The sequence below is a fragment of the Pezoporus flaviventris genome, unplaced genomic scaffold (genome assembly GCF_033815535.1).
Source record: "Pezoporus flaviventris isolate CSIRO_AGI_PZ_B2104156 unplaced genomic scaffold, CSIRO_AGI_Pfla_v1 ptg000077l, whole genome shotgun sequence".
Taxonomy (NCBI): Eukaryota; Metazoa; Chordata; class Aves; order Psittaciformes; family Psittacidae; genus Pezoporus; species Pezoporus flaviventris.
Window position 1 is genome coordinate 333551 of NW_026892625.1, and position 26751 is coordinate 360301.

General features: G+C 42.2%; 2 protein-coding genes across 6 annotated transcripts in view; one reads left to right on the forward strand and one right to left on the reverse strand.

The window, feature by feature from the left end:
• LOC133279421 (granule associated Rac and RHOG effector protein 1-like) overlaps window positions 1–26751 on the reverse strand; it is a 340966-nt gene that overhangs the window by 220209 nt on the left and 94006 nt on the right. Inside the window, exon 14 of one of the 5 annotated variants that reach the window (XM_061473123.1) lies at window positions 1938–2048. The exons of the other annotated variants lie outside the window; for them this stretch is intronic. Within the exon in view, the coding sequence (XP_061329107.1) occupies window positions 2009–2048 (40 nt within the window). The 3' untranslated portion in view covers window positions 1938–2008. Of the gene's footprint in view, window positions 1–1937; window positions 2049–26751 lie in introns of those variants that run through there. 5 annotated transcript variants of the gene reach the window in all.
• LOC133279424 (protein LSM14 homolog A-like) lies at window positions 490–26205 on the forward strand. Its single transcript, XM_061473131.1, has 9 exons — window positions 490–850; window positions 15142–15305; window positions 16678–16810; window positions 17537–17659; window positions 18921–19097; window positions 20160–20339; window positions 21986–22157; window positions 23655–23883; window positions 24856–26205. Exons 1-9 carry the CDS (start codon window positions 730–732, stop codon window positions 24877–24879), a joined length of 1323 nt encoding a protein of 440 aa, XP_061329115.1. The 5' UTR covers window positions 490–729; the 3' UTR covers window positions 24880–26205.

Below are 26751 nucleotides of genomic sequence, written 5' to 3' on the forward strand. Positions count from 1 at the left end.
TATGTACTTGTAGAATCCCTTCCTGTTATCTTTAATACCTCTAGCTAAGTTTAATTCTAACTGGGCCTTAGATAGGCGGCTTAGGCCTCTGTGAAAAAAAAAGAAAAAAAAAAAGCCAAGTCTCCCAACCTACTTCCACATCCCCGGGTGCTCACAGATTACGGACCAGGGTGAGGTTTCCAAGGTGCGAGCTATAATACCTGACACACCGGCCCGGGGAGAAAGAGCCGCAGGGACACGGCCCTAGTCCAATACACCAGTCACCAACCAGGCATATAAAACACGATAAAGCACAGCCAAACCCAATCACCATGAAAATCATACCCTAAACGCAGAAAGAAAACACGCCAGAAACTCACGACTGTGAAGCCCAAATGACCACGCCTTCCCCTCAGTGCCGTGCCGTGGCGCGGCGTGGCCCCGCCCCGGCCGGCTGCTCTCGCGAGATCATTTCCGCTCCCGGCATCCATTTCACGGCTGGAGTGGAGGGGGTGGCTTTGAAAGAACATGAGAGTGGTTGCCATGTTGGGATTTTAGGGTACTTTCGTTGCGAGGTATGTTGAAGGAGTCTGCGCAGAGAAAGTCGTCGCTGGGAGTTCGGCGGAAGGAAGGTTGGATTCTAAGCGGGAGGAGTAGAACGCCTACTACGATTCTGAGGCGGGCTTGCTTAGTTGTTTGTGCTGGGTTTCAAAAGGAAGAGATCCTGTTCCTAACCGAGAAGCCAGTACCATGAGCGGGGGGGCGCCCTACATCGGGAGCAAAATAAGCCTTATTTCTAAGGCTGAGATCCGCTACGAAGGGATCTTGTACACTATCGACACCGAAAACTCCACTGTGGCGTTGGCTAAGGGTAAGGACCTGGCGGACCAGCAATGTCTCAGGGAGGGAAGTGGGACCGCTGGGGGCCCGTCGGAGATCGAGCAAGAACTTGAAATTGCGGTGAAGTAGTCCGTGGTGTTGTGCTCATGGGGGTCCTGTAGGTTGCGAGGGCCTACCAATAGCTGCGAGTCTTGGCAGATCTTTGGTAAGAGCCCACGTACTTTCAGCCGGAGGCGCGTCTTCCCGCCATCTTTCCCCGAAGGAGTGTCTGCCGTGGGGTTGAGGCGACCTGCCACGCTTCCCGGCAGAGGTGGAAGTGAGTGAAGGGTTAGGAGTGGTGGCGAGACAGTGCTGCGGAGGCCCATACTCCTGCGGCGCGGGCTGCTCCCCTGGTTTTGGGGGTGGGGTGCGTGTGTGGTATAAAAGGCTTAGAGTGGCCGCCGTGGTACAGTCGCGAAAGGGAGCCAAGAGCATTACCTAGTTAGGGGCTGCTCATAGGATGTTTGCGTAGAGTAAGAATGATGCCCTTCGCGGTGGAAGTGGTCCAGAGTTAGTGTGTGAGCGGGAGTAGGGGGAAGCTGGAAATAGGAGTCATTTGTATCGTAAGAGTTTTAGACCTGCAGGATACGGGGCCGCATATGACTGAACTCATGCATCCTGGGCTAGGAGATAACTGGGGTCTAAAGGGGTTCCTGTAAGTGCTAGGGTATCAACAAAGAAGGCTGATTGTGAGCTCTTAATTTCGGAGGTAGCTGTATGGCATTGTATAAATCGAAGTTGGGTACAGATGCTGGCATGAGAATGTATTGTCCAGAGAATATGTGTGTGTAAGCTGCTCGCTCACTCCCCCCCTCTTCCTCCCCCCACTCCTGGAGGGATGGGGAGGAGAAATAATCTAACTCCCATAGGTTGAGGTAAGAACAGCTCAGTAACTAAGGTGTAATACAAAAGTACTGCTACTACCACCAATAATAATAATAAGGGAAACAACAAGGGGAGAGAATATAAAAGTAAAAGGGGAAAAGGAAAAGAAACAAACACAAGTGATGCCCAATAAAATTGCTCACCACCTGCCAACCGATACTCAGCCCTACCCGAGCAGCGATCTGGGCCTTCTGGGTGGCTCCCCCTAGTTTATGTACTGGGCATGACGTGCTGTGGTATGGAATACCCCTTTGGCTAGTTTGGGTCAGTTGTCCTGTCTGCTTCCTCTCAGCTTCCCTTCCTTCCTGGCAGAGCATGAGATTGAAAAAGTCCTTGATCGGAGTAAACATTACTTGGCAACAACTAAAAACATCGGTGTGCTATCAGCACTGTTACCAGACTGAAGTAAAAAACTCAGCACTGCACCAGTTACTAGGAAGGAGGAAAATAACTGCTACAGTTGGACCCAGGACAGTATGTATAAGAAAGTTAGGAAGATATGTCTACAGAAAAGAGATTCAGACTGGCAAGTAAGAAAAGAGAAGAGGATCTTTGAAACAGGGCATTGAAGAACTTTGCTGTTTCTTGTGCATGATAATGTGCACTCAGTGCAAGTGTATTAGCCATGGCAGTGATTGTGTAATATTGAAGTAAAAAATTAAGTCAGAACTTTTAATAACTTTAATAATAGATTTTGCATAACTCAATGGTATTTTACTTTACACTTGACTCTGTAAAGTCTCTCTAAGTAATCTAAATGCATATATGTAAGCAGAGAGTTTATCTAGCCATTAGGAAAAGGGGAAAATTGCTCATTGTGTATACTAAATATTTGGGACTGAGAGTATTCTGAACCTCAGTTCCTGTTTGGTATGATAAATTTAGCAGTTCACCATAATGATAATGTATTTTACATAATAGGTGTTTATAATAGTTGGGCTGTGGAGTTGATACTGTCAGGCAGTTTGTTAGCTTTCATCTTGCTTTGGCCTTTGTGGTAGTTCTTGTTTGTGTGCCTTGTCACCGTAAGGCTCTCTTTTTCCCCTTCTCCCTACCAACAAGTATTATTTAAGAAATCAATTGCTTTGGTCTGTAAATTCTTACATTCAAAATGCTCTGAAACACCTTATAGTTGGCTTGGTCCTAGGCTTGCATAGTTAATTTGTGGGACATTTAGCTTTTGTGATATGTTTCTTACTTCTAAAGTTGCCTTTTGGTTAAATTATCTTGCTGGTATTATCTGTTTAAAAACCACAGCTAGTATTTATATGAGAAAAAAAACAGAGCACTGTTAGAAATTCCAGTTGAATCCTGTGATTGTGAAGCTTTTTACAAAAGCACTTAGAAGAATCTCATCCTCAAGGAACTTGCAATAGCCTTGCCTTAAATTGGACAGTTTTTCTGCTGACCAAGCTGATTTTGCATGACTTCTCAAGAGTGGTTAAGTCATATTATGGCATATCTACTGAAGTGTACATATGTAAGATAGATCAAACTGCAGTTCCAAATCTGATCATCTCTCTTCCTATAGCTCTCATCAGAAATGTAAGTCTTAACCATTAAATCTGCTTTAATAAAACTTGGCTGAGTTAGCTGAAGAAAGTTTTGTAATATAGTGTCATGATCCAGAAGAGAATGAACCAGTATTTCTGGGTCACCTGGAACCAAAAATATTGAGATTAATCTGGAAGCTGATAACGACCAGATCAGACTGTAAAACAGTTCACTGTGCTCATGAACAAAATGCTCAACACTAGGGTATTGAAGGTTCTGAATAAATGAAGGTTTAGATCACATGAGTGTAGTATGATAGCTTATATGTAAGATGGCAAGTGTGGTTCATTATGGTCAGGTCCTTATGTGAAAAAAACAGATCTTCCTTTTGAACTGTCTGTAGCTGTGAATATATTGATGAGATAAGTTATCTCTTCCTGTGGTGAGTCCAGAAGTCATACCAGAACTGTTTACCATGGATTTTTACCACAAATGTCAAACTGCCAGAAAGAGACAAGAAAAAGCCCCAAAAGATGACTCGGCTTTTTCATTTGCTCTGCTAGGTAGCTGGCTTGAGTGCAGGGTGTTTTATCATTATTTATTTCCTAACTTAAATTTTTTGACGTAAAGTTCAAAAGTAGAGGTAGAATCTGTTCTTGAATAACTACAGATTTGCCTAACAATAGGACTTGTGTGGGCTAAACTGAAGTCTGAGTTTAATCTCAAAGTTGTACATATGGAATTGCTTCATTTAGCTTAAATCTTCAGGGGTTTTAGACAAAAATATTTTTTTGGTTGCTAACAGGGTACTGATTGTAGTCTTTGCCTACTGAGGGGCAATCTCCTATAGTTCTCTAATCAGCATTTTATTTATGAAGCTGTGATCCTTTTACTAGCAGAAGTTATGGCCTCTCTTGCAAATTAGAGGAAGACAGCAACTGTTTAAATAACAGCATTTTTGTCCTAAGCTGGAGTCTGATAAGGGAAAGCAGCACAGTCTTTCACAAAGTGTTAAAGTGTGTTACTTAAATAACAGGGAGAACTCCTATCTCTATCAGATTACAAATGTTAAGCAAGTTACACAAGTATTTGAGGTTTTTATATTTTATTGGTGTATTGGGTCAGAAAAGGCTTTGTTCTCTGACACCAGCAGGGAATCTGTAGGCATGTGGGTATAAGAAACAAAATTATTTCCTGTCTCTTTGGTATAATGCATCAGTTTTCACTTACCACCATTGAGACTTACATTTGGAACCATTGTCGTTAATAATAGATATTAACGAAATCACTTTCAGTAACTTTAGTAGTTAAATTTCTGGCATTTTTAACCATCCATGATAGTGTTTTCCATAGTTTAAAGGACACATGAGAGAAAACTTCCCTTTCTTTTAGACTTTTATGCAAAATTAATTGGCTAAAGGGCTTGGAAATGTAGGCAAAGAAAGCTAAATTCTTGTAGAGACTTGAAGTGTTTCTTATAGTTCAGGGGTGGGAGCAGGAAGGGGAAGGATTAAATTTATCACCTTGGGAAGAAGGGATGGTTAACAGGTTTAGATTGGATATTAGGAAAAATTTCTTCACAGAAAGTGATCAGGTATTGGAACAGGCTGCCCAGGGCAGTGGTGGTGTCACTGTACCTGGAAGTGTTCACAAACTGTGTAGATGAGGCCCTAGATAATATGGTTTAGTGGTGGTCTTGGCTGTCCTGGGGCTGGACTTGATGATCTTAAAGGTCTTTTCCAACCTAGCTGATTCTATGATTCTACTTAGGCATAATGTCACGTATGTGAATCCTGTTAGGCTCATAGGTGTTAGTTTCTGTCTAGGTAGGCACTTAATTGTGTGTATCTAAACTGACAAAAAAGTAAGTTAATGAGTTGGCTTTTAACATGTGTTTTGTTTGTAAGTCCCTAAGCCAGTTTAGCTCATTTAAAACCAACCAACCAATCCCCCAAACAAACCAACCCCACCCTCAAAGCGCACAAAGAAAATGCACACACAGGAAAAAAAAAAACAAAAACAAACAAAAAAAAAAACAAAACAAAAAACAACAAACCAACCAACAAAAACCCACCACACTTAAATTGACAAGGTAAGATTAAATGTGTTTATCATAGTTCTGGTAAGTGTTACAAGACTATATCTTTCACATGCTTATTTTAATTTCCTCTCTTCACTGTTACACTATATATCACATTATCACAGTATGCTAGAGATTGGAAGGGACCTCAAAAGATCATCTAGTCCAATCCCCCTGCTGGAGCAGGAACACCTAGATAATGTTACACAGGAATGTCTCCAGAGAAGGAGACTCCACAACCTCCCTGGGCAGCCTGTTCCAGTGTTCTGTCACCCTCACTGAGAAGAAGTTTCTTCTCAAGTTTAAGTGGAACCTCTTGTGTTGCGGTTTGTACCCATTACCCCTTGTCCTATCATTGTTTGCCACTGAGTAGAGCCAGGCTCCATCCTCGTGACACTCCCCCTTTATATATTTATAGACACTAATAAGGTCACCCCTCAGTCTCCTCCAAACTATAGAGACCCAGCTCCCTCAGTCTTTCCTCATAAGGGAGATGCTCCACTCCCTTAATCATCTTCGTTGCCCTGCGCTGGACTCTCTCCAGCAGGTCCCTGTCCTTCTTGAACTGAAGGGCCCAGAACTGGACACAATATTCCAGATGCAGTCTCACCAGGGCAGAGTAGAGGGGAAGGAGGACCTCTCTCGACCTACTAACCACCCCCCTTCTAATACACCCCAGGATGCCATTGGCTTCTTGGCCACAAGGGCACAGTGTTGGCTCATGGTCATCCTGTCATCCACTAGGACCCCCAGGTCCCTCTCCCCTACACTGCTCTCTAACAGGTCGTTCCCCAACCTATACTGGAACCTGGGGTTGTTCCTGCCCAGATGCAAGACTCTACACTTTCCCTTGTTATATTTCATCAAGTTATTCCCTGCCCAACTCTCCAGCCTGTCCAGGTCTCGCTGGATGGCAGCACAGCCTTCTGGCATGTCAGCCACTCCTCCCAGCTTAGTGTCATCAGCAAACTTGCTGATAGTACAATCAGTTTTCTCATCTAAATCATTGATGAACATATTAAATAATACTGGTCCCAGTACTGACCCTTGAGGCACTCCACTAGTTACAGGCCTCCAACTAGACTCCACCCCATAGACTACAACTCTTTGGCTTCTCTCCTTCAGCCAGTTCACAGTCCACCTCACTACCTGATCATCCAGACCACACTTCCTCAATTTATCTGTGAGGATGCTGTGGGAGACTGTGTCATGCTTTGCTGAAGTCAAGGTAGACCACATCCAGCACTCTGCCATCATCCATCCACTGTGTTATTTCCTCATAAAAGGCTAAGAGATTAGTCAAGCATGATTTCCCCTTGGTGAAGCCATGTTGACTGCCCCTCATAACCCTCTTAGACTTGATATGCCTTAAGATGGCAGCAAGGATAAGGTGTTCCATCACTTTCCCAGGGATGGAGGTGAGGCTGACCAGTCTATAGTTACCTGGGTCCTCCTTCTTCTTGCCCTTTTTGAAGACTGGAGTGACATTTGCTTTCCTCCAGTCCTCAGGCACCTCTCCCATTTCCCAAGACTTGGTAAATATGATGGAGAGTGGTCTAGCAATGACTTCCGCCAGTTCCCTCAGCACCCGCGGGTGCATCCCATCTGGACCCATGGATTTATGGATGTCCAGATTGCTCAACTGATCTCTAACCCATTCCTCATTGACTAAGGCAAACCGCTCCGTTGACCTGACTTCATCTAAGGTCTCAGGGGTACAGGGCTCTTCAGGACTGCCTGCAGAGGGTAGGCAGAGAAAAAAAAAAGGCATACAGTAACTGCCATCTCTGTATCTTCTGTCACCAGGGCACCCATCCCGTTCATCAGTGGGCCTACATTGCCTCTGGTGTTAGTTTTATCTGCCATGTATTTGAAAAAGCTCTTTCTGCTGTCCTTGACCCTTCTCGCCAGGTTTAATTCTAAGGAGGCCTTAGTCATCCTAGCTGCCTTCCTACATCCTCTAGCAGCAGCCTTATATTCCTCCCAAGTGGCCAGCCCCTCCTTCCATGACCTGTAAACTCTCCTCTTCCACTTGAGCATACCCAGCAATTCCCTATTTAGCCACGCAGGTCTCCTGGCCCTCTTCCTTGATTTCCTACGTGTCGGGTTGCTCTGATCTTGAGCTCAGAAAAAGCATTTCAGGGAGGGAGCTGAGCACACCGATTTCACCCTAGGATTATAGGAGGCCTCCCAGTCTTCATCAATTCTGGAGTGCTGCCCCACTGGGGCAAGCCCAGCTACAACCCCATCCCCCTTCGAATCTAGTTTAAAGCTCTCCAAATGAGCCCTGCTAATTTGTGCCCCAGCATCCTTTTGCCTCTGTGAGATAAACGTTTCCCACATGCCATTGTCCAGACTGGTGCCCTATAAAACCAGCTGTTATCAAAGAATCCAAATCCATGCCTGCAGCACCAGTCTCAAAGCCAATCGTTTATGGACTGAATTTTCCCATTCCATCCCACATCATCAGTGGAAGATGGAAGGAGTGAGGAGAAGATCCCTTGAGCCCCAGACTCTTTCAACCATCCGCCCCAAAGCCCTGTAGTCTTTCTTCATCCCCCTCAGACTGTGGGAAGCAGCTTCCCCCCCACCTGTCTGGAAGACCAGCAGCAGGTAGTATTCTGTTGGGTGCACCAGGTTGGGGAGCTCCCTGGTGATATCCCTGATCTGGGCTCCAGGCAGACTATACACTTCCCTATGATGAGGGTCAACTCTGCATATCAGGCCCTCTGTCCCTCTCAGAAGGGAATAGCCTACTACAGTGACCCTTCTTTCTTTCTTATCAGAGGCAGTCTTGAGGTGCAAAGTCGACTCCCTTTTCCTATGTGGCCTTGTAGGCTCGCCTGGCCCCACATTCTCACCTACCTCTCCTTCAAGATCCAGGGCCTCGAACCTATTACAGAGGGACACCTGGGGAAGCAGGGCAGGAAGGGGGGGGGGGGGGTCCCACGAGGCCCAACTGGAACTTGCTTCCAACCCTCGTCATCTTTTTGGTCCCCTACCTCTGCGCAACAGCTACAGGGCAGGGGCTGTCTCGGGCCATCCCCCTCTGTCTGAGAGGGCAGGGGGTCCTTTGCCTTTTAGGGGGTATCTCCCTGGAACCATTCCGACTGGCAAGCCAGGGAGTTACTCCACCAATAGATCTCCCTTTCATATTCCCTGATGGTTCTCAGCGTCTCAACCTCCTCCTTAAGTCTTGCCACCAGGCTAAGTAGATCTTCTACCTGCTCACACCTCACACAGGTGGAATGCTGTCCTCCCTCCCCCGGCAGCAGCAGGCTCTGGCACTCCCTGCATCCAGAGACCTGAACAGCCACGGTTTGGGACGGGGTCTCTGTCTGTGTTGCTGCAGTCTTCTTACTGCAAACTCTCTTTCTGGAGGCGACCATATTGGTCCGCAGTCGGACACCATCAACAGGGTCAGCAACACGACCTGCTTGTTCCTCCCTGCGCCTGGTAGGCAGCGACCGGTCCCTTCCCTCTCAAAGGCTCTTTCAAGGCAAGCGGCAGGGGAGTGGTCACCGTCACTGTGGGAACGCCCCTCGCCACGTCAGCCGCTCTCTCGCAAGGCCTGCTGGGGCTTTGGGGATCGGGAGATGTCGGGAATTGCGATGTCTCTGCGCTATTCCCTCTGATTTTCTTAATCCCCGTTGATCCTCGCGGTCGCTGAAGCGTGCCGGCTGTGGCTCTAGCTAGGCTAGCTCCGATCAGCTGACTAAATGCTAGTAGCGAGTTTAAACCGCTTTTAAATTGAGATTGACCCCTTGGCTTTTGGAGTCAAGGATACAAAGGATCTGATGCCAGCTATACCCCAACTGAGAAAGAGATACTGGCAGCCTATGAGGGGGTTCAAGCTGCTTCTGAAGTGATTGGTGCTGAAGCACAGCTCCTCCTGGTAGGCCGGTTGCCCATGCTGGGCTGGATGCTCAAAGGCAGGGTTTCCTCTACACATCATGCAACCGATGCTACATGGAGAAAGTGGGCTGCACTAATTACACAATGAGCTCAAATAGGAAATCCCAGTCGTCCAGGAATTCTAGTAGTCATCATGGACTGGCCAGAGGGCAAAGATTTTGGAACGTCACCAGAGGAGGAGTTAATGCGGGCTAAAGAGGCCTTACCATATAATAAACTGTCAGAAAGTGAAAAGCAGTATGCCTTGTTTACTGATGGGTCCTGCCATATTGTGGGAAAGCGTTGGAGATGGAAGACAGCTGTATGGAGTCCTGCTGAAGGAGAGAGTCACTCATCACAGTGCTGATTTATTGGCTCTCAAAGTTGTTGCTCTTTACCTTGGAGTTTCAGCATGTTGTACCTTACTAACAGCCAGTATTTGCTGTTTTAGTGTTTATCAGCTGGGGGGCCTGGGCTAATGTTCTTGTTTCACTGTACTTTATGGTAATGACTTATAATTCAATAGACTCATTGATTATGAAACTGATCTGGCTTGTGTTCCCAGTCTGACCTCCAAAGTTAAGCAGGGTCTCCTTTGGGTCTTGTCTAGGGTTAAATGATGATATAGGAGGACCAAGAGATTTTCCCTGAGGCTGGACAATCATGAGTGGCAGGTTGTGTGAGCTAGTATGGGTAAGTACCTAGGCCAGTGAGCCCCTCCAGTGTTTTGGAACTTCACCACCGAACAAGTGCAAAATCTGGAAATTTTAGTAAAGCATGTAAATGCATTTTTTTGTCATCCCGGTCATACTGGAGAGGGAGAAGTCATGGCAGTGTGCTGGGCCTTGGTCTATACTTACAGAGTCTTGTTCTACACTATCCATCACCTTCAAAGGGAAAAAAATGTCTTGGGATCTGATGGCAAAGCAACAGGCAAAGTAGCTACTCTAACTCCAAATACAGCAGCTGTACCACCTGCAGTGCCAAATACAGCAGCTCCGCCAACCCCTCTGCCAAGTACAGCAGCTACACCAACCCCAGTGACAAGTACTGCCACTACTCAAACCAGAAACGCAACAGTCAATGCTGCTGTTCCAGCTCCAAGCACAGCAGCTACACCAACACCAGTGACAAGTACAGCAACTACCCTAACCGCAACAACAGGTACTGCAGGCACTCCAGCCGCAGTGGTAATCACTTCAGCTAAACCACAGGATCGGTTTGTGCAAATATTGGTTGCCCCTGTATGTAAAGGGAAAAGCAAGTAAAAGACAAAAGGATGAAGAAGCAATATAAAGAAACAATTATTACCAGGAACAGCATTTGGTCAGGAGTTATTGTTACATTAATCAGAGGAAGAAGAGGCGAGTTCTCAATCCCAGACCTCAACTGAGCTGCAGATTATGCAAGTAGGTTTTCCCTGTCGACCATGGGAGCACATCATAACCTGGTTGCTTTGATACTGGGGTAATGAGGCCTATGGTCATGAACTAGAAGGATGGGAAGCCAAGCAGCTGGGATCACTTGCTAGGGAAGGAGGAAATAAACGAAATTGCAAAAGAGAAACAATCATTCAGTCTTTGGTGGTGGCTCTTGGCAGTTGTGAAAGAAAGGTTTCTGTACAAGGACCATTCAATTTTTGGGAATAAAATGGCAAGATGCATGTTGCTAGATCCCCACAGGTGTGATCAACAAGATAACAGCAATGTTTCCACCAACTAATAAGAAACACAAGCTTTCTTGGGTGTTGTGGGGTTCTGGAGAATGCACATCCTGAATTACAGTTTGACTGTAAGCCCTTTCTATCATGTGACCTGGAAGAAGAATGATTTCAAATGGGGCCCTGAGCAGCAACAAGCCTTTGAACAAATTAAATGAGAGATAGTGCATGCAGTAGCCCCTGGGCCAGATGTGAAAAATATACTCTACACTGCATCTGGGGAGAATGGTCCTTCCTGGAGCCTCTGGCAGGTTGCCCATGCTGGGCTTGGATGTTCAAAGGCAGGGTCTCTTCTACACATAATGCAACCGATGCTACATGGAGTAATGGGCTGCACTAATTACACAAAAAGCTCAAATAAGAAATCTCACTCATCCAGGAGTTCTGGAAGTCATCATGGACTGCCCAGAGGGCAAAGATTTTGGAATGTCACCAGAGGAGGAGGTGATGCATGCTGAAGAGGCCCCACCACATTATAAACTGCAATTGCTACAATTAAGCAAGCCAAGCGGTTAAAGCCTCTTTGGTATGGAGGACGATGGCAGAAGTACAAATATGGGGAGGCCTCCAGATTGATTATATCACACTCCCACCAACCTGCCAAGGCAAGTACCATGTGGTTACCATGTTAGAACCAACTACCGGATGGCTGGAAACATATGCTGTGCCCCACTCCACTGCCCAGAACACTGTCCTGGGCCTTGGGAAACAGATTTTTTTGTGGCGACACGGCACCCCAGGGAGAATAGAGTTAGATAATGGGACTCATTCCTGGAGCAACATTCTAGACACTTGGGCCAAAGAGCATGGCATTGATTGGATCTATCACATCCCCTACCATGCACCAGCTTCTGGGAAAATTGAACTGTACAATGGGCTATTTAAAAACTACACTGAGAGCCATGGGTGGTGGGACTTTAAAATATTGGGATACACATTTACTGAAGGCCACCTGGTTGGTCAACACCAGAGGATCTGCCAACAGGGATGGCCCAGCCCAGTCAGAACTTTTATATATTGTAGAAGGGGATAAAATTCCTGTGGTGCACATAAGGAATTTGCTCGGGAAGACAGTCTGGGTTATTCCTGCTTCAGGGAAAGGCAAACTCACTTGTGGTATTAACTTCATTAGGGACCTGGATATACTTGGTGGGTAATGCCAGAAGCTGGGGAAGTCCAATGTCTACCTCAAGGTGATTTAAGGGGGAAACAGCCAATGAACTCAATTGTATGCTATTGTCTGCTATGTAGCACTTTTATAGCCCCTCAACTAGTTGTCTTCAGGTCACCAGCGACTGGCCCTGACTTCCCTCTGGCCATCATCCCAACGAAGAATGAACTTTGTGGAAACCAGACGACTTCCACGATGTCATCAGCAGACAACACTCCAACACTGCACACTGTCTCTCCTGCTCTGAAAGACCATCACATGAGATGGAGCCTGACGTCTTGGACCGGATGAGCTCAGCAGCTTTATAGGGACTGTTCCTTGCACTAAGGAATGATCTCTCTCTTTGTGTTTGTGTGGATGCATTTGTGTGTGTATATATATGTGAGACAAGATTGATGGTATATTGAAAAATGTGGACTCTGAGCCTGGCATGAATGGTATGGAATAAGGGGTGGATACTGTCTTGGGTTCTGCCATAGCAGTTGTTTTTCTCCTTTTTAGTAGTTGGTCCAGTTCTGTCCGTTTGACTTTCAGCCTGGGAACAAGGCTGATAACACAGCTGCGTTTAGTTGTTGCTGAGTAATGTTTACTCTGACCAAGGACTTTTTGAGTCTCATGCTCTGCCAGGGAGGAGGGGAAGTCAGGCGAAGCAGAGACAGGACACCTGACCCAAACTAACCAAAGACGTATTCCATACCACATCAGGTCATGCCCAGTTCCATGCTCTCCAGCCTATCCCTGACATAAAGGGCAATTCCCCCTCCCTGCCTGCAGGTCCTGTCTTTTCTAAAGAGCCTATAACCTTCCATTCCAACTCTCCAGTCATAGGAGCTGTCCCACCATGTTTCTGTAATACTGATGATACCATATCCCCATAGATGTGCACATATCTCTAATTTCTCTTGTTTGCCCTTCATACTACATTGCTCTGAGCATTTATTATAGGTGCTAGCAACTGACTGTGTGTGTTAAGATGGAATGATACTCACCTCCCCCAGCATGTCGAGTTTAAAGCATACTACCAAGGCAGCCCTTCCCCTTCATTGTCAGATTAGCTCTCCCAACCACCAGTGGACCTGGTCTCTCAAATTGAGTCCCATGTTCTAAATATCCAAACCCTTGACTATGGTACCAGTCTTCTAACCATTTATTAACCTGCCACATCCGCCTAGCCTTTTTAAGGTCCTCCCTTTTATACTGGAGAATTGATGAGAAGACTATCTGAACTCCAGAGCCCCTAACCACCTCTCCCAGGGCTCTGTAGTCCTTCAGAATGTTTTCTGGGCTGCTGCTATTTATATCATTAGCACCCATGTGGGTGACTAGAAGTGGGTAATACTCATTGAGACTCACTAGACCAGGCAGCCTCTCAGCAACATCCCTGATCTGAGCCCCTGATAGGCAACACACGTCCCTTGAGAGTGGGTCAGGGTGACAGATGGGTGCCTCTGTCCCTTTCAAAGTAGAGTTCCCTATTATTATGACCTGCTGCTTTTTCTTGGTGGCACCAGTAGTGATCCTCTTTACTGGTGCATCAGCTGGTTGTTCATGTGGTGAGGTGTGTTTCCTTGTTAGCCCCCTGCAGAACTGCAAAGCATTTCTGGGTGGGGACATCAGATTTAGGAGGAAGCCCCTTGCTTTTAATTGTTCTCTTCCTCCTCTTTTTTCTTTTTTTTTTTTTTGTTTTGTTGTTTTTACTAGTTCCCAGCTTCCTGAGTTAATGACCTCCTTCTTTCCTGCATGAGCTACAATGTGCGCTTGAGGCCCCTGCACAGTTTTGGGCCTGCAAGAAGTCCTGCTTTCTCTCAGCCTGAACATGATGATCTTAAGGTCCTTTCCAACCCTAACTATTCTATGATTCTAAGGCAAAGTGCCAGGTCTTGAACTTGGGCCACAAGAACCTCATGCAACAGCACAGGCTTGGGGAAGAGTGGCTAGAAAGCTGATCATGGAAAAGAACTTGGGGGTGCTGATTGATGAAGCTGAGCGTGAGCTAGGTTGTGTCCAGGCAGCCAAGAAGGTTAGCAGCATCCTAGCCTGTATCAGCAATCATCCCCCTGTACTGCACTGATGAGGCTGCACCTTGAATCCTGTGTTCAGTTCCGGGCCCCTCACTAAAAGAGAGACATTGAGGTGCTGGAGTGGGTCCAGAGAAGGGCAACAAAGCTGGTGAAGGGTCTAAAGCACAAATTTGATGAGGAAAGGTTGAGGTAAGTGGTGGTGTTGAATCTGGAGAAGGCCCAGGGTGTACCTTATTGTTCTCTACAACTACCTTAAATGAGGTTGTAGTGAGGTGAGGGTCCATCTCTTGTCCCAAGTAATTAGTGATAGGATAAGAGATAACGGCCTCAAGCTGTGCCAGGGGAGGTTTAGATTGGATATTAGGAATAATTTTTTCACAGAGAGGGTGATCAGGCATTGGAACAGGCTGCCCAGGGAAGTAGTAGAGTCACTGTACCTGGAGGTGTTCAGAAAGGGTGTAGATAAGGCCCTCAGTAATAAGGTTTAGTGGTGGTCTTGGCAGTCCTAGGGTAATGGTTGGACTTGATGATCTTAAAGGTCTTTTCCAACCTAATTGATTCTATGAAACTCATGTAGTCCTTGATTCACAGGAATTATGGACCAGACTTTGTTGGTGTTCATATTGCTATAATCTCCAGAAAGTGTTTGCACAAAATCTGCTTTGTTGCTTCCCCTTACCACAAAACAGTCAAAATAATCAATGTGTAAGTGATGTCTCGGTGAGAAATAGGTGTCTTTCTGCATGATTTTTTTCAACTGGCATTTCTAAGATGAAATGACTTGTTTATGTCTGAGCAGTTGATAATAACAGAGGATATGCTGCCTATTTGCGTTTGGTTTGTTGTTTTTTTTTTTTTCTTTTGTTTTTTGTGGTGGGGTTTTTTGTTGTTTTTTTTATGGTTGCACAAAATTTTATTTTTCATTTAAAGCTGTTGGTCTCTGAAGTATATTTGAAGCCTTTTTTGTTGAATGTAGGATTTTTTTTTATTTTTTTTTTCTGCCTTCCCAATTTTGCAGTTCGCTCCTTTGGTACAGAGGATAGACCAACTGATAGACCTATACCACCTCGTGATGAAGTCTTTGAGTATATTATATTCCGTGGCAGTGACATTAAAGATCTGACTGTCTGTGAGCCACCAAAGCCCCAGTGTTCTTTGCCACAGGACCCTGCTATTGTTCAGGTAAGTAAAAGCATATTTTTAGATGTTTTTTGCTGTTATAACTTGGTAGCTTTAAGTGCTCTCTAGCTGAGTGTTTAAAAAATAAAATGTTTGTTGCGGTGAAGTTCACGACTCAATGTAAAGAACTGTGGAAAGACTTTGTTCTTTTGAATCATTTCTTTTAACTATGAAAATTAAGATTGAAATCTAATTATAGCACAAAGCACTGGATACCAAAGCTGTCAGTTTTTCTAAAACAGCTAATGACTTTTGGTAGACCCTGATGCCTTTTCTAAAAGATACTGGGCTTAGGAGGACATGTGTGTGAGATTTGGTGGAAAGATCAGGCTTGGTATAAGTCAAATGGAATAAAAGCTGAGACCTCTCCAAATCATTAGTGATTTTTTTTGTTTGTCTGTTTTTGGTGATTGTGACTCTAAAAAGTGTTTCATCTTGCTATGTGTTTTTAAAAAGGCTTCATACTAAAGGGCAGTTACCTGAAAAAGGAATACTTGGTTGCTTGAAGAGAAAGCGACTTGCAACTTGAAGCCTTCAAGGTTAATCTGTTATTTTGTAGTAAATGGACTGACAGGGCTAGTTATTTTTGATTACTGAAATTTGTTGGCTTATTGATTGTTTGTGGGGTCTCTTAAAAATCACCCGAGAGCAAGATGGAAGTTTTTGGTTTAAATGCAACTTGGTAATTCTGTTTAAGTGCTTACATTTCTAATGTTCAACTATTCCATAAGATAAAATTCTTGGTACTTCCTTACAGAGTACCCTTGCAGTCCTCCGAGGACTTTTGCTAAATGTGATGCAACTTCTTCTGTCAGTGGGGGTTAAGAGCTGTGAAATAGCATTACTGCTAACCCCAATAACAGTAATAACCCTGACTTTCTCCAGTATGCTTGGGTCTTTTGTTATTCATGTGATATTTGAAACTTCAAGGAAAAAGATAAGGCATTTTCCAAATTTGCTGACAAAAGCTTATACGTGTCTGACAAAAGAGTTAGTATCTGAGGTTTTAGGGAAAAAATTGCAGAATTTTATGGTACTGTTTTCACAAGTTTGTGATCTTGGAAAGGTAAAAGTACTTTCTAAACTGTGTAATGCTTGTGAAAATGCTTTCTGCTAACTGTTGTCTGTTACAAGTTTTCATACAGAGTAATGTGTGTAATTCAAATTTTTTTTTTGTTCTATTTTCACTTGTGTTAAAGTGGCTATGTTCTTGATATTTAAAGAAGCAACTTTATGAATGTTGAGGTCTTGTACACGTATTAGCCACAGTGGTAGGGTAAATTTAAATAAGTGTTAATTTCTGCATTTCTTGCCCTGCAGAATTATTTCTTACTTTTTCTGTAAACATGAATTTCTGCAAGTGTTTTGTCTTTAGTCTTCATTAGGATCTTCGACTGCATCTTCATTCCAGAATGTGGGATCCTATGGTTCTTTTGGGAGAATGCCTGCTTACAGTCAGTTTAGTCCAAGCCCGCTGGTGGGGCAGCAGTTCAGTGCTGTTGGAGTTGGTATGTTGCTTTTTATTATTTGGTGTTTTACTATAAGTCAAGTTTCATGTGTGTGCATAGACAGTAATCACTGTTACAATTTCATCTGTCTTGCCCTAAAGGCAGATCAAAAGTCTTCAGTCTGTATCAGTCCCACAACTTAGCTCAAAAATAGAGTGTCTTTCATGGAAACTTACATTCCTGTAATTCTTGTGGCATCAGCATTACTCCTAGTACTGAAAATGTTAGCCAGGTGAAAGGAAGGCTGTAGAACTGGCCATAACTTGATATCAGTTAACAAGATGTGACAGTCATATTTCTGTTTAAAATACATTAAATGGAAATATATACCAATACTGTTTATTTATTACTCTGCAAGATGCTATCATGATTATGCTATGTTAATACTTGTGACATAAAAGTTAGCAGTGTTTTTTTTTGTGTGTTGTTTTTGTTTGTTTGTTTGGTGGTTTTTTTGGTGTTTTGTGTGTGTGTGGTGCAGGTTTTGTTGTTTGTTTTTTTTAAAGTATCAAAATATTAGTCTTACCAACTTTCTATGAATACATATATCACGTTATTCTTAAATTGTATGGGAAGGGCAGATTTTATGTGTATTCTATAATAACTGCCTAATATGATATTCTATAATAACTGCTAATCATTTAGTGCTTATTAAAAGAAAAAGCAAACAAAACCCCAGAAAAAAAGTCTAAACCAAGTTTTACAACTATATTATTTCTTTCAAAGCAGGAGATTCTTTAACATCTTTTGGAACAGATTCTTCAGCCAGCAGTAGCATGTCCCAAAGCACTGCAGTTGGTTCTGCATTTACAACAGATGTAAGATCACTAAAACCACAAATGTCTCAAGGTAAATCTTTTTTAATAACTCTTTGATCATTTTTGACCAATTGTGTTCCTGTGACTTAGGTGGTTGCCAGAAATGCTAACTAAACAGTTAAAGCCTGTTATGAAACACCTGATATTGAAATCAGAAAGCACTGAGAGGCTTTGCACTTCCTCTTTAAAAGTGTTTTCCCATCTTGGTGTGCTATATAGGAAACTTAGCAACACATTTGATTTTCTTCTTAAAGCATCTATATTGAAGAGTAGGACTTAGTTCCATTGAATACTGTTACCAAATAAGTGCATATGGAAATTCAATATCTGGTTTTATTGCTGACATGACAAAAGTCAAGATACTTCATGCTGACTGAATTGTGAAGTCCTTCAGCCTACAATTTTAAATTCTTTATTAATGTATATTTATATAAATATTAACAACAGACCTGATTGTCCGTAGAGAAAGTGACATGGTAGTTAAGTCAGCTTAATAGTAATAGAATGTATGGGTAGTTTGTGTAATACTGGAAAAAGAAAGTAGAAACAGAAAGGAAATTCTTTATGCTTTTTGAGGGGCAAAGAAAAAAGAAACTAAATGTTGAGCACCTTCCTTGTCTCTAAATTGGAGCGACATCAATTTGATGGATGGACCACTCGGTGGATAAAGAACTGGCTGGATGGCCGCACACAAAGAGTTGTGGTCAATGGCTCAGTGTCCGGCTGGAGACCAGTAATGAGTGGCGTCCCTCAGGGATAGGTGTTGGGACCGGTCTTGTTTAACATCTTCGTCGCTAACATGGACAGGGGGATTGAGTGCGCCCTCAGCAAGTTTGCTGATGACACCAAGCTGTGTGGTTTGGTTGATACCCTGGAGGGAAGGAATGCTATCCAGAGGGACCTTGACACGCTTGTGAGGTGGGCTGATGCCAACCTCATGAAGTTTAACCATGCCAAGTGCAAGGTCCTACACCTGGGTCGGAGCAATCCCAGGCACAGCTAAGGTTGGGCAGAGAAGAGATTCAGGGCAGCCCTGTGGAGAAGGACTTGGGGGTGCTGGTTGATGAGAAAATGAACATGGGCTGGCAGTGTGCGCTTGCAGCCCAGAAAGCCAACGTTATCCTGGGCTGCATCAAAAGGAGCATGACCAGCAGGTTGAAGGAGGTGATCCTGCCCCTCTACTCTGCTCCTGTGAGACCTCACCTGGAGTATTGTGTGCAGTTCTGGTGTCCTCAAATTTGTAGATGAGAAATAACTCTTTGGGTTTTGGTTTTGTTTTGTCTTTGTCCCAGGTCATTCAAGCCCTCAGATAGATCATTTGAGAAGGAGCCCCACCATGGAACAAGCAGTACAAACAGCTTCAGCCCACTTGCCTACTCCAGCGCCAGCTGGGAGGAGGAGTCCTGTACCAGCCAGGCCTTTGATGTCTGTTAGCCAAAAATCATTAGAGAATCAGGAGCACAGACGAGGTAGCTTTGAATAATTTGGCTTATTTTTTAACATATGCGTATGAAGTGCTCTTTTTAAGGGTAATGTGTAGGAATTTTCTTGCTGTCCATTACTGGTTGACTGGCAGGCAGAGACCTGAATTATATATTTTTCTTTCTGAAGTCAAGCATATATTCTAAATATTTTTTTTTCTTGCAAGTTAAACTTGTATTTTTACTTTCTATAGGTTTGATTTTTTTTTTTTTTTTTTTTAAATCTGAACTATATACCTATATACAAAAGTATGGTCAGAAATACCGAATTGGATAAACAAATAATATTTTTATTTCCAGCTTTAGCTGAAGCACACAAGGTTTCAGTATCAGAAAGTGAACTCAGAAATGAAAACAAATGACAAATTGGTAAATCTTGTTTTGAGAAATAGAAATCATTGTTTCCAGACTTCATTAAGTTTTGTAAAAGTCTGCTAACATACATCACTGTGTAGTTTGCCAAGTGTTAGGACTTTGTTTCTAACAGCTAGAGAACTTGCAGTTCGGATTACAGTAGTAAAGAATTCATGTATTTAGAATTATTTCACATAATTGTTTCTAGCAGGTGACAGTAACTTTGCATTGAGTCAGAATCTTACAAGCACAAAAAGTCAACATTAAAGAGAAAAATCTCTTCTGATTGCTCCATATTAAGCAATTTGAATAAAAATGCAAAACCAAGCAGTATTCATGGATTTATAAACACAATAGCATGAAATAAAACCTGTAACTTTTCTACAAAAATACTGGACAGAAAAACCACTAACATTTTAACTCTTCTTCAAAAGCTTTATGATTTCTAGAAAGTCTTTTAGTACCCAACTTTAGTACCATTATGCTTTGTGTGTTACTGCCATAATTACTGTAAGTGAATTTGCAAATTACAAGCTGCTTCAGCAGGACTTTTAACAACAGAAGTGCAGGAAAGGATGCATGAAGTCCCAGCCTGTTACCCCAGGAATTTAAAAAGCAAACCAAAGAAAACAACCACCCCCACCACCCTCAAAGAAAAACCAATCCACAAAAACTAAACAGTTTCCCTCTTTTCAGTTCCAGGTGGACTTGCAGCACGGAGAGGCCGTGGAGGTCACAGAGGGGGTCGAGGAAGATTTGGTATTAGGAGGGATGGTCTAATGAAGTTTGAGAAGGACTTTGACTTCGAAAGTGCAAATGCACAATTCAACAAGGAGGAAATTGATAGAGAATTTCATAATAAACTTAAACTAAAAGGTAAACCAATTTTTGCTTTATATTTGACCATGGAAAAACTGTCTTGCTGTTTTAATCCTATCTTGAAGAACAACTTGTAAAAGACATATCCTATTAAGTCTTCTATGCAGTTCTTAACAACAACAACAAAAAAAAAGTAAACCGGGATCATCTGTTTAATTAAATATTTGCATCAATATTTGGGTTTTGAGGGAATTGTAACTAGCAAATATACATCATGTTCTAACAAGTCTGTTGGTTAAAAATTCAGATTACTGGAGCCGAAGTCCCAGCAGTGTTTACTTTTGAGTTCTGAAAAAGATGCAATAAAAGAAAACTTGTGTTTATGTTTTCAATTATTAATAGACCAAAAGCAGTCACAAAAACATGAGTTTGGGATCAAAACTTTGCTGGAGGATGCACAAGAGTTTCAATGTAAGGAAGTTTCTACCATTTATTTTGCGTTTACCCTTTTCTAAGGAGAAACAGGAATAGTTTGAGAAACATACTTACCAGCATGTTTGTCTTTATTTTTCCTAGTGGGCTTCTGTTTTAATTACTTCATTCTCTTGTAACCAGCCACCTGTTTGTTACACTGCTGTTACTATTTTTGGACAAAATTCTTATAGGTTAAAATAGGGAATTCCCTGTTTCAGTAAATGACTTCTAAAAAAAAGTAAACAAAAGGTAGGAATAAATGGTCAGATTTCAGTATAGAAAAAAAACACCAGTGGAGTCCCTAGGATTTGTTCTCTGGTGCTTGCTTCTTTCTGGATCATTTTGAAAAGTTGACAGTTTGCTGTCGGTACTATATATTTTTTTCTTATGCAGAATAATAAAGAGGAAAGGGAAAGCAAACCATAAAGAGCTATTGAAATATTTTATGAGGCAGAGTGGTAATTGTGTGTGTGCGTGTTGTGGAAAGGTTAAGATGGCTATCTGAATTTTATGCATAGCATTATGAGGTGTAAATTTGTAAGCATTTAGGAATGAGACTTTAAGATTGCAATAGCTAGTTCTGCTGAACCACCATCTTCCTTTTCAGTGCCAGTCAAAACAGTAAGCTGAACTTCAGACATTATTAGGAAACAAATATATCATAAAGTCAGTTTATGGCATAGCTTGAATGCTTGCCCTGTGTCTCAAATGAGGTAATGGTAAAGGCAGAAAACAAAAGAGAAGGGCAACAGGGATGAGCAAAAACATTAATGGCTTTTATGAGGAATGACTGAGGCTTTTAAATCTGGAAAGGAGGTAGCTGGGATGATAGAAAATAGATGGCTATCAAATCCATTCTACCACAGGGTATTTTTTTGTTGTTGGTGGTTTTGGGGGAGGTGTGTGTGTTTTGTTGCTGGTTTTTGTTTGGGTTTTTTTGTGTTTTCTGGTTGTTTGCTTTTTTTTTTTTTTTTGTGTTTGGTTTTTGTTTGACTGTTCTTGTTTGGTTTGTTTTAATTAAACCCGCATCAAATATAGAGGGTATCAAACCTCCAGACAGCAGCAGCAAAAATCCTAATTTGTGTCAAATTATGACTTTCCCATTAAATTTTGGAGGGGGTTTTGTAGTTTTGAGCGTTCAGTATAGTTTCTGTCTGTCTGTGAATAAATTAGTGCTGTTTTGTTTAGTATGATGGTCTGGAAAGCTTCTGTTTACTTGAATTTTCCAGAAGATAAACTTGAGAAACCAGAGAAGCCTGTAAATGGAGAAGACAAAGGTGACTCAGGTGTTAATAACCAAAAGAGTGAAGGGAATGCAGATGAGGAAGATCCACTTGGCCCCAACTGCTACTATGACAAAACCAAATCCTTCTTTGATAACATCTCCTGTGATGACAATAGGTATGGCCTATTAATAGGTAAGGGGAAGCTTGTTAGTCTACTTAATGCATGTTTATGTTGCAAGGTAGTGTCAGCACTACTTGTTACAATCGGCTCTGATTCGAAAGTGAGTAAAACCTATTTCCACATGCAGTGGGCAAAAACTGAAATAGGAATACCAAGCACAAAATTTCTTTGTAGCCAAGTGCAGTGCAATAATAGGAAAATATTTTAAAATATAGGAAAAAATATTTAAAAAATAGAAAAATATTTGTCATGGTTTAAGCCTAGCCACAAAGCTTGCTCTCTCTACATACACACACACACACACACACACACACACACCCCTCGCTCCTGGAGGGATGGGGAAGAGAATCGAAAGAATGTAACTCCCACGGGTTGAGATAAGAACAGTCCAGTAACTAAGGTATAACACAAACCACTGCTGCTGCCACCAGTAATAATAATAATAATGATAAGGGCTATAACAAGGGAAGAGAATACAACCGCTCGCCACCCGTTGACCGATACCCAGCCTGACTGAGCAGTGATCTAGCCCTTCTGGGTAACTGCCCCCAGTTTTACATCCTGGGCATGACGTGCTGTGGTATGGAATACCTCTTTGGCAAGTTTGAGTCAGGTGTCCTGTCTCTGCTTCCTCCTGGCTTCCCCTCCTCCCTGTCAAAGCATGAGACTCAGAAAGTCCTTGGTCAGAGTAAACATTACTGAGCAACAACTGAAAACATAGGTGTTATCAGCGCTGTTCTCAGGCTGAAAGTCAAAACACAGCACTGCAGCAGCTACTAAGAAGGAGAAAAATGACTGCTACTGCTGAACCCAGGGCATGTTGTTTTAGAGCCATGCTTCTGGAACTTAGTGCCCATGCTCTAGAATCTTCTTTACAGATTTGCTGAAATAGGTGTTGTGTTTTATTTTGCTACTAAATTACCACTTTAGTTAAATCAGTTATGACTCTGCTTTGGTAATGGTTTCTAAGTAGATCACACAACTGTCTTGGCCAGTTGTGGTGTTTGAATGGGAAGATAGCATTTCAGGAAAATTAAAGATTATCTTTTGCTGTTGTCTTCCTTATTATTAGACAAGATGATGTGGATTGTTGACCTGTTGTGAATTATGGGGTGGGGGGTGTTGTGCTGACATTTAGATAAAATAACATCTGTAACTTCAAACTCTTATTTTCTGTTTCTTCTTTTAAATTGCAGGCAGATTTTTAAAATTTAATTATATGATGATGTATGCAGAGGATACAGATTGTGTCCTTCTATATGGGAAACTTACAGCATGATTAATATATAAATAGTGGTACTGTAACATCCCTTTTCATTGAATGAAATTAATTTCAGCAGATACCTAGATTCTTGCAGAAGGGAATAATGAAGATTTACAGTGGGATTGATGTATCATTTTTTATGTCATGGGCTTTCTGGTGATTCTAAGCCAGGCAGTCCTCCTTCTGAAGTGTGTTTTAAAATGATCCTTGTTCCTTTTGTGTGGCAGAGAACGGCAACCCACCTGGGTTGAGGAAAGAAGGCTAAATGCAGAGACTTTTGGGATACCACTACGTCCCAATCGTGGCCGTGGAGGGTACAGAAGCAGAGGGGGGATTGGCTTCCGAGGTGGAAGAGGACGAGGAGGTGGAAGAGGTGGCTTCACTGCCCCTCGAGGATTCCGTGGTGGATTCAGAGGAGGTCGTGGAGGCAGGGAGTTTGCTGACTTTGAATATAGGGTAAAATACATTTAATGTTACTATGACCTAATCCACTGTTCTTGGAAACTGGTAGTAAAACAAAAAAAAAAAACAACAAAACAAACAAACTCCTGCTCTTAAATTTTATATTGAACTAGAATTTCTTGAATAGTATCTTGCAAGTAATTTTTCCAGTTTATATTGGAAACAACGTAAATTCTTCTCTATACAAAAGCTCATGGATCATACATATGATCTCAGTCAGCAGAGCTCAGTTGCTTGGAAAGCCAAAATTGTTTAACAATTTCAGTGCAAGCCATTTTTCTTGGCATCAAGTGCATATGTTCAACTGGAACATTGGCTTGTGAAGCAACAGCAGTAATACTGGCACCCTGTTCAGAATTGATAGCAAATGTAATTAACCATATTGGTGCAAGGAAATGTAGATTTTTACAACTCTGACTGGGGTAGAAGAAATTTCTCTGGTAGTTTACTGCATGAGCAGTTAATTTATGTCTGAAGATTTAAATATTTTTAACAAAAACAAAAAAGGGGGAGCCTTTTTTTCATGGCTGAAGATTTCTGACTCTCCCTCAGTTATTCCTTTGTTAGTTTGCAACAATTAGTCCTGTGATTCAAAGACATTTTTGGTAGCTGAGCATGAATTGAAGTGAAGGGTGGAAGATCAAAGATCTGAATTTCTGCATGAAAGGATTTCACAGCCTTCCAGACAAGTGGGAGGTGGTGTAAAGACCAAGGATTTGTGCCACATGGTTTAGTCCAAGTCACAAGCTGCTTCAGCATATGCCAGGCGAGGGAGCATAGACCAGATGCTAACCTGGTTGCACAGGGAGGTCTCCTTTTCCATTGCGGAAGACGAGAAGGAGCCATCACAGTTGCATCTTGGCCTAATGCTGTTGTCCGGATTATTTTGTGATTTTTTTTTTTATTTATTTTTTTAATTTTTTTTCCCCAAATTTAAGATTAACCTTCTACTGTTGTTCCCTCTAGAAAGACAACAAAGTTGCTGCATAATCTACACAAAAGCTGAAACTGGGTGAACGTCTAGATCTTCTTGATCCAGAGAATTAGCTTCAGTCTCCACAAAGAATGGAGTTAACTTGCTGTATACTTGTCACCAGCACTGGGATTTAACTATTTAATTTCAAAGGGGTATAATGCAGTTACTTTTGAAAAATGGCCATCTTTGAAAACAGTGAGCATTAAATATATTTGAGACAAAAGGATGAGTAATTTCTTATCTTATAAAGCAGTACTTTGATGGGGTTTATTTTTTCATCCTTAAAAGGATTTTTCTTATTACTAAACTGTATCTGAAGCAATTATCAAGTTGTAAGGACAGTTGTATGCAGAAGGCCGTTGATACTGTGAGTGTTTTGGCCCACTGAAGGTTGTTTTTTGGAAATCCTGTAATATCCCTTTTGAGGTAGTTGTACTTTTATCAACTAGGGGCTGAACAGTAGAAAACTTGCTTTGTCAGTCAAATATGTACACAAAGTAAATACTGTTTCTTAGGCAAAGGAACATTTTTATATAGTTGTAAAATACCATTATATCCCATTGCCATCACAACCTTTGTATAGCTTCATAAAAAGCAACTAATTTTTAAAGAATAAATATTAAGTTGGCAAACCTACTACTGTGTTATTGCAAAAGTTGATATGCTGAAGAACACTGAATCCATTGGTTGGTTTTTGTGGGTGGGTTTTTTTGTTTGTTTTGTGGCTTCTTTTTGCTTGGTTTGTTAGCAGCTTTTCAGGCTTCAGTGTTTTGATTTTTATGTTTGGACTCTAATAAAGATGTGAAAATGTTCTTCTATCACATGAAGGGAAGAGTGTATCCAGCTTCTCTTGTAAAGATTTGATTTTGTAGTTTCTGGCATGTTGCAGGATTTGACCAAATTAAAGGAAATATTTTGAAATAAGGAGAACAGAAATTTTCATATGTCAAATTTGCAGTTACTTTTACTCAGTGATAAATATTAACTTTTTTAATGATGGACCAGGCACATGAGTTTGTGATTCTTCTGGAGTGGCTGGGACTGAAGTATGTCTCCATTTGTCAACAGTGAGCCCTTAACTTTGTTGTAATACCTGTAGACATAAGCAGTTTAAAGAATTCTTAGTGTTTGAAGTTGTTTGCTTTCTGCTAGGCCATAGCTTGGAGACATTATGACTCTAAGTTTATAATTCTAAGACTGAAGTCACAGCTGATGTAAGATGGACTCTGCCAATTATGAATGACTAGTTATGATGTTTTGATGCACTGGAATAGAAACCTGGTCATTTGTGTCTATGTGTATGAAGCCTACAGGAATAAAGGGATACAAAGATTAAAACTAATTTGCTGATTTATTTTTTTTTCCCCAAAATGCTCAGTGGTGATAAAATGTAGAAAACTGCACTGTTGGAAAATTGGAATATTTAAAAATGGTGATAGAATCTTAATTTTATAACTTTTGTATACCACTATAGGGAAGTATTTTGTAATTGGCTTCCTTAGTAAGGTCAAGTAGAAGTTAGATAATAGTGTTTAGTAATGTTTTTTGCATGTTAACAGCACTGGCTTTTGCGATCCACAGATCATGAATGGGAACAGCCGTGGGGGGTGCTGGACGGCAGAGCCAGTGCAGCAATAATTGTATGCTGTAAGACATGGCCCGGACTTATTTAAACACCATGTGTTGTAAATACAGGCGCTCGGCCCTGGGAGGGGGGGGAGGAGAATCTAGCCCTTCCGGCGGGATTGCCTGCAGCTGCCCTGCGCCGCTGCACTGAGGCCTTCTTTCTTTTGTTCTTTTGTTTTTATTTTATGTAAAACCCGAATAAAGAGTTCGCTGAAGCCCCGGCTCGGGGTGGTTCCCAGCCTGGGACCGGGTCGTCGGTT